Source organism: Canis lupus, chromosome 36 (assembly GCF_048164855.1).
Source record: "Canis lupus baileyi chromosome 36, mCanLup2.hap1, whole genome shotgun sequence".
In the NCBI taxonomy this organism is placed as follows: domain Eukaryota; kingdom Metazoa; phylum Chordata; class Mammalia; order Carnivora; family Canidae; genus Canis; species Canis lupus.
Genome location: NC_132873.1, coordinates 24,218,854 through 24,226,743, shown reverse-complemented (window position 1 = coordinate 24,226,743; position 7,890 = coordinate 24,218,854). Strand labels below are relative to the sequence as shown.

The following is a 7,890-nucleotide window of genomic DNA, read 5'->3' as shown; positions in this document are numbered from 1 at the left end:
TTTGGAACAATGGTGCCCATTTTACGCATATTGCATTTGAAGGCTATTGGGCTTTACATAGCCGGATACTTCTGCCACGTGACGTATTTATTAGCAAATGTAAGTTTGAGGGCAAATGAAGCGCTTAAGTGGCAATGATGAAAACTGTAGGATATGACAAAATAAATTACAATCGATTCTGAATGAACCAAAAACCTGGGCTTGACAGCCCTACTTGGCATTCACCCCAAAGACCAGAGGAAAGAAACAATGGGGCAGTGACACATAATAATCAAACATTAAGAGAGCAGAATGGGAAAGCCCGGCGTCAGAGATGAGGCAATTCTGACTCCTCTGGGTCTGGATGAGAGAGATTCTTCATTCACAGTTTCCATGAGGCAGAATGAAGAATTCTTAGCAAATCCTGTCCCTCCCCAGTCATATCCCCAAAAGGAAATTTGAGCAAGGCTGTTTTTACTTTCTATCCATGTCTGATGCGGCAGCATAGTGCAAAGCTGTCCGTCCCCAGTCATCTGTTTCATTAACGTTGGCCCCTGTGGTCACTAATGTCTCAATACAGTGGAAATGACAATTTGCAGCTGCATAGTGCAAAGGCGTCCTGAAAAACAGACAGCAATTTATTACTTCACTCATCTGAAAAACAGAACTGGACCCCCTCCCTCCGGTGATCAGCAGCATTAGCAGTATCCCTGGGAGTGGGGACGGCTCTTCAGCTCTCAGAGTGTGGAGACCAGGGGACATGCCTTCCTTTGACTTTGTAAGTTGAAGCGGAGCCCACAAACAGACTGGCCTCAGACAAGACCATCTACCTGGAGATCAATCCTTTCTTTCCATTCCTAGTATTCCTAGTACCTATCCTGGTTCAGGTCTACTCTAGGGCTCTTTTGGACTATTGTAATACCATCCCTATTGGCCTCCTGAGCTCTAATCAAACTTCCATCTAACTTCTAGTTGGTATGAATAAATAACTGGGGTTTCTGAAGTCTGATACCCACATGCAACATCCTCTTCTAAAGCTGCGGGTCCTCTCTATTGAGCAGAGCCTTGATTCCTTAATCTGGAATTGAAGACCTTTCCAAGCTGGGCCCAAACTACCTTCATGAAGTTTCTCTCTCTCCCCTATATGAACCCATCACTGCATCCAAATGGGATTTCCTGAGGTTTTCCAGTCATGTCCACATCTCCCCTATCTTTCCCCATGTCATTTTCTTCCCTAGAATGTCTTCTCCTGAACCACTTCCAACCATTAAAACCCCAAAGCTTCTTAAGTTCCAGAAGTTCTCTTTCCCTTTTGTCTGAGATTATATAGCTCCTGTCTGGGTCTCTCTGGAGCTCTCATCTCATATTGCCTTGATTTTACCTCTTGGTAAAGAGGTATTGTCTCATCTTCTCCATTGAATTACAAGCCCCTTGGGGACAGGGATGTAGGTTAATGGGAGGAACAATATCCAAGGAGTTAGAAGTCCTAGGTTCTAGTCCGGGTAGATCTGTAAGCTGCACCAAACCACATCCCGCCTCTTGGCCTAGACTTCTTTGTTTTCACTTCAATAATGACCTGCGAGTACCTGTCCCCTAATGTCTATTCTAGGTCTAAAATTCCTAGAATTTTAATTTTACATGTGCATGTAAATTTATTGCATGTATAAGAAATTTAGTTTTTATAAGCTCTAAAAAGAATAGTAAGTATGCCCCATGGTCAGGTGAGAGAAGAGACAAGAAACAAAGAGTCCACCAGAACAGTGTGATGTGTGCTCGGGTTGTGGACTATGGAGGGCACCAGGGGAGCAGAGAAGAGGGCCACCGTGCCAGAGGTGGCAGGTGCTACTTGACATAAATTGGGAAGGGTGAGAGGTGTTATCCTAGGTAGGCTGGTAAGAGAAGAAATCTATTGCAACTCCAAGAGCCAGGGTGCATGTGGAGAGGAGGGGTAAAGAGATGCTATGGAAAAAAATGGAAAGAAGAAAAGACACAATTGGCCCTTCTAAACAGAAGCTGCGAGGGGAGATGCTTTCCTTGGGGTTTGTGCCTGCTTTGTTGGTGTTTCCCTACAAAGAAGGATTTCCTTCTGAGGTTGGAATCTCCCCAGCTAGCTTCCCTGTTTACCATTTCAATATAACATGGTTTCCAGATGGACTGCTCCCCACTCCTTTTACTTAGGCACTCGAAACAGAGTTCCCTGTTTACATACCTCCCACACTTGTCCTTTTTATGGAAATCTGCTCCGCTGCTCTGCAAGAGTTTTATACATTCCACATTACTAGAAAGACAGGGAAAACATCATTAAGACGGTAGAGGTCAAGTGCTGGGCTATCTTCAGAAAGAGCTGTTTTTGGTGAAGTGAAGGCCAAGATGAAATGATAGCTCCAGCTTTAAACTCTGCTAACACAAAAACATCCTGAACATCTTAGAGGAATGCAATATTGCAAGGATTTAAAGTTCCTGAAACCCCCTTTCCCAAGCTAATAAATCAATGCATTAAAGAGTTTGATATAACATTTTCAATTTCACGACCAACGTATCTAATGATTATTACATGATTAAACCTTTTAGTGATGGTTTCATCATTTTTCCTAAAATTCTCTTTCAAAACCATCAAGAATTTAGGAAGCAACCCCCTATACCTAACAATGATTTCATGTCACTTCTAAACAATGAGTCAGGATGGAGAAGCATTACCTTTTATCACAGGAGAATGAATTCACCATGATAACCATTTTCAACCCAGACTCTCCATAATGGGAAATAAAACAGCTGCATTTCCCTGTCTTTGTAATATAGGTAAACAAATGTGCAAAAAAAAGAAAAGGCCGAAAGTGATGCAGTGGAGCATAGTGATCTTCCAAAGCTTCTTTGTCATTCGCAGAAGCAATAAATCATGTTTAGTAAAGAAAAAAGGACCCACCAAAGTGAATTTTCTTATTGAAGAGCATGTCACTAAATATTAATTGTAATAGGAACTTCAGATATGAATCCAGAATGATGTGTTGCCACTTTCTGTATAGGCCTGATATATTTTTTTTAATGTCAGCATAAAAAGAGACAATCATCCATTATTGTTCTAAACTTGGAATGCTGAGAAGTGGTCTAGGATTTACTGTTTTATTATTTAAATATGAAAAATGATCTCATTAATGAAGAACCCCAGCAGGGCTCTCTCCACACCCCCTCCCCCTGATTCTTTGTAGCCACCTTTCTCAGAAAACTAGCTGTTTCAGTCATAAAATATAAGACCTTTCTGAGACCATTATGTGTTGGGGTAGCATGCCAGTTGATATAAAAGCACCTGTCTCTTACTGAATGAAGCCAAAGGATCAAAGGCAGAGGCAGATCCAGTTCTGTGGCTCATGATGCTCAGACGATTTGGGGAGAGGGGTTGGGGAGAAGGAGATTCATTTAATAATACATAATTATGAATATAAAACTAAACACAAAATTTTGGAAGGGACCCACACAAGTAAAGGCCCTAAAGCTTCACAGTCAACCCACCTCTGATAAAGAGGTAATGCCTTTGGATAATGTACAGATGACAAATGGAGAAGCATTGCTGTTCCTTAAGGACTAGAAGATTGATTAAGAACTAACACCTTAACCAAACAAGGTCATCCGAGGGAGGCCATGTTTGGTCAATGTATGATCATATATCAACAACATATTGATCAGAGCCTTATTCTCACCACTGATATGAAAAAGAGTATCTGGTGAAAAATGTTCTTTACAACTTTTTTAAAAGGCACAGATTAAATCACTTCTTGTCTATCCCTTGGTTTTTCTTGACCTTCAGTCACATTTAACCACTTAATGCTTAAAAATCAGTTTTGAAATAAGTACAAAAATATCTGTAGATAAACATGGACTAACTCAATCTTGGATTCCCTTGATCATCATCCACCTACCGGTGACAAAAAGGAAAAAACTTAGGAACAAATCTCAAATTATTTTCTTTTGGCAGAGTGCATATCAAGCACAATACATATTCTATAGGCTGAAATCTTATAATTAAAAAAAAAGGAAGAGAGTGAGAAGAGAAAACAAAAGAGAACTATTTTCTCTATGAGATGGGCTAACCATTTTTCTTCAGAAGAACAAACATACAACTAACATGGAAATGCAAAAGTGATATTTGGTATTGATAGACAATGATTCTTACCCATCTTACTAAGGAAATTGATTTTGATTCAGACAACTTAAGTCAATTAAGAGAAATTAGGAATTAAGTCATGAAATAAGAACTGAAATTGCTAAGTACTCACCCTCCTGCAGCAGCAGCATGAAGGCACGTTCTTCCAAATTTATCTGGGGTATCTATTTCAAAGCCTGCAGACAGCACGTGCTCATTACTAAACAACGATACTATGCTATACTTTTGTCCTAGTTAAACCACAAGAAACATTGCAGAGACAGAAAAATCAGTTAGTAGGAAAACCAGAACGCAAGCAATTGTAGTCAGAAAGAGGTTGTCATGGAAACGAATGGTAACTGCTCAAGCTTGGCAATTGTATAGGAAGAACCATGAAGTCTAGAAGAATTTATTTTCACATTCAGCCCTGGGTGAACCACAGCCCCATATTTCAATCCCGGGATAGAAATTTATGAAACCAATTTGAGATAAGTAGGGCAATAGACAGGCAGACAGAACACATGGAGAAAACATGGACAGCAAAGGAGTAATCTTAACATGCGGGAGTAGATATTTTCTTACATATATTATTGGCTTTCACTTGGTTTAAGATTTGGGAAACATGCTTTCATGCAGGGATTATTTTTAAACATGCCAAAAGCAGTGAAAGCAGAATCAGCCATAGGTAAAGCACTTAAAAGGAAAAAAAAAAATGCCTCTGGGATGTCTGTTGAATTAATTCATAAACAATCTTTGCCTTGCAGAGCTCTATCACCTTTGAAAGCCAGGAACTTCTTAATGCATGGAGGTTGGCAGAAGCAGTGATAAGAAAGATTAGCAAAGCTCCAAACCAGAAAGAATTTCTTGGTTCCAAACAGACCCACATTTAAAAAATAAAAATTGAACCTAGTTGGAGGGGATCAAACTATAGCAATTTATCAAAGCCCACGGAGGAGGAAAGTAACATAACAATTCTACTGTCAAAATGTGGGGGATTTGGCCTTTTTCCTTTGTTGAAAATATTAACTGTTAAGTCCTCCATTTTAGGCCTCAAAGATATTTTCTCTGATTACAAGAAACTTCCAGTAAGCTATGGCCATCCCTGCCTGTTTCTCACTCTGGATCACCCAAGCTTTAACTTGAAAAATGGACAAGACTCTCATTCTGTGGCAGGAATACTGACACTCAAACAGCAACAATGCCAAGGACTGCCGAGAGCTGTCCCCAGACCAGGTAATGCATGACATGAAGCACAGTCAGCCTCTTACTCTGACCCGACACCTAGAGCCATGTGGCTCCTGTACAGGACACACCGAGCCTCATCTGTGGTAATGGGGTTACTTACCCGACGATAACAGCTTTCTGCAGCAATCAGAGTGAGCATTTAGGGCGGCTAAATGTAAGGGGAACATGCTATGGATTCCACACCTGAGGAGGGAAAAAACAGAGCAGCTCACGGTAACAGATCTCAAGATACATGTGGAAGAACAAATCTTTTCTAGAAATTCTCTGATGAAAACTAAATCCATAACACCTCACTTAGGGACACTTGCCTAAAATAATTTTATAATTCTTCCACTCAGGAAATAATTATGCAATCATTTTCCACCTTAACATAATCAAATCCTAAGCCTAGACCAGAATTAAAACCCGTAACAGGGCAGCCCAGGTGGTTCAATGGTTTGGCGCCTGGAGACCCAGGATTGAGTCCCACGTCGGGCTCCCTGCAAGGAGCCTGCTTCTCTCTCTCTGCCTGTGTCTCTGCCTCTCTTTCTGTATCTCTCATTAATAAATAAAACAAAAATCTTTTAAAAAATAAAAAAATAAAACCCATAACAATAGGAATGTATGTTTTTAAGAAGTTTCTTATAAATGATGACTCTACATTTAAGATTAATTTGCCTTTTTTTCTTTCAGCTTAAGCAACTTATGTCAGCAAGCTGTTTTATTCAGTGACCTGTTCTATTCTTTGAGTTGATACATAAATACTATTGACCTATTATGTGCCAAGTACTTTGCTAAGAGTTAATAATGGCTGCATTACTGAAAACAAAATTTTGGATGAGAATAAAAACTAATATTTACTTTTTGCAGGTGCAACTTCATCTTGCTAATAGACTTTTATACTGTGTATTAACCCACATCAGAACGCCAGTCACGAAAATGCGCTGGAGCAACAAACATTATCTTGCATACATTTCATAGATCCAGCATATTTGCCCCAGCAGTATTACAGAAAGAATCCAGGAAAGGACTTTTTATAGACCGATACCCTATCATAACACAGTCCCCGGGTTGATCCCTTAAGGGATGGGCCGCCTTCTGATAGCAGTGCTTTTTGCTTTCAGAATCCAATCCTCCTCTTGCCCACTACCTCTCCTCACACAGGGACCCAAAGCCATGTGCTGAACTGTAGTTCCTAATAAACAGCATCATCGGGAGGTTCCTGTGTGCATCTAAGCATCTATAACGTTAGTGCTCATTTCTCAGAACATCTCACTATATTCAAATAATGTAGTTCAGATTTTGCAGATCCTCTGCATAACACAAGGAAGGAAGTATGTATGTTTACACCTGCAGCACTGATGACCTAAATTTCTTCTCTGGCACAAAGTTGCCCGTTTCCAGATTCTATAATTCATTTAAAATCACATATGGTTTGAATTGGTTAGGGTTCAGATACATGACTTTTATGTGCTATCTCAAAAATTATGATGATGTGTGTGAATGCGCTGAAGTATATACATATTCACAGATATTTCATGGTATTCACCGTGCTGACAAATCTGAGTCTGCCAACCATTAACTACCTCTCTCTTTCCATGAAAACTTCTCTGTGTATTTGGTGGTTTTGTTCAGCCTTCCCTCTGTTCGTTTTCCTTTCCCTATATGGAGATTTCCAACCCAGTGTATATAATAGCTGGCATCCATCAAGAGATGCAATTTGCTTGTCTTCCGGGCAGTGTCATGCAGAGGAGAACTGCTTGTAACTGCCTCTCTCATCATTTACAAAAAAAATCCTGAAAAGCAATTGCTCCAGTGACAACCTTGATGCTCACGGAAAGGGAGTTGGGGGATGGGAGAGAAGCTTTTCTATCTATGCCGCTATTTATATTGCTCCCTCTTGATGCCAGGCAAACAGTAATTATTAAATATGTATAACATGTTTTAAAAACACCTTACTAAATGGAATTTTAAGCCAATGAGACTGTTCTTAACTACTTTATTTGCTTAGGGCAGGTAAGGCAAAAATATATGATTATATTAATATATCTGGATGTTTGCAAGGGAAAAACAGTATTTTCCTATTTTTAAGTTTCTGGTTTTAAGTTCCTGAAAGGATGTGCCTGGAATTGGGTTGGATTTTCCAAGAGATCTTTGAACCTTCCTCATTCTTTATATATGATTTTAAGAAAAATATATGTGTGCAAATACATAATATATAAAATATAAATATATTAAAATGTTATATATTGCATATATATTATATATACATACATATATGTGCATATATGTATATATACACAATATAGTACACATTTTATAAAGATACAAAAAATATATATCTTTATATACAATAATACAAGCAAATGAATTAGAGAAAATAGCACCAAATTCTACAATAAATCAATTAGAAAACAAAGTGTAATTGACAGTATAACAGGAACAGCACTGTAATATATTACACAAAATTCATTATGAATATTTCCAATCAGCTTTGCCACTTAACATCATTGTGTTCAGCTAATTCATCATACTCTACATTAGCTAAG

At 38.9% G+C, this 7,890-nt stretch overlaps 1 protein-coding gene across 17 annotated transcripts in view; it reads right to left on the bottom strand.

Annotated features, from left to right (window-relative positions):
• The window catches only part of ANKRD44 (ankyrin repeat domain 44), a 361,909-nt gene that overhangs the window by 149,269 nt on the left and 204,750 nt on the right, over nt 1-7,890 (bottom strand). For 13 of the 17 annotated variants that reach the window (XR_012025054.1, XR_012025055.1, XR_012025051.1 and 10 more), the window contains exons 11-14: nt 5,463-5,545; nt 4,251-4,368; nt 2,189-2,257; nt 458-598 (exon numbers count right to left, since the gene is read on the bottom strand). Coding sequence is in view for 11 of the 17 variants with exons in the window: in XM_072813230.1 (XP_072669331.1) it covers nt 458-598; nt 2,189-2,257; nt 4,251-4,368; nt 5,463-5,545 (411 nt within the window). In the remaining 6 variants the exon portion in view is untranslated. The remainder of the gene's footprint in view (nt 1-457; nt 599-2,188; nt 2,258-4,250; nt 4,369-5,462; nt 5,546-7,890) is intronic. The other 4 variants (XR_012025056.1, XM_072813232.1, XM_072813240.1 and 1 more) reach the window with 1 other exon arrangement.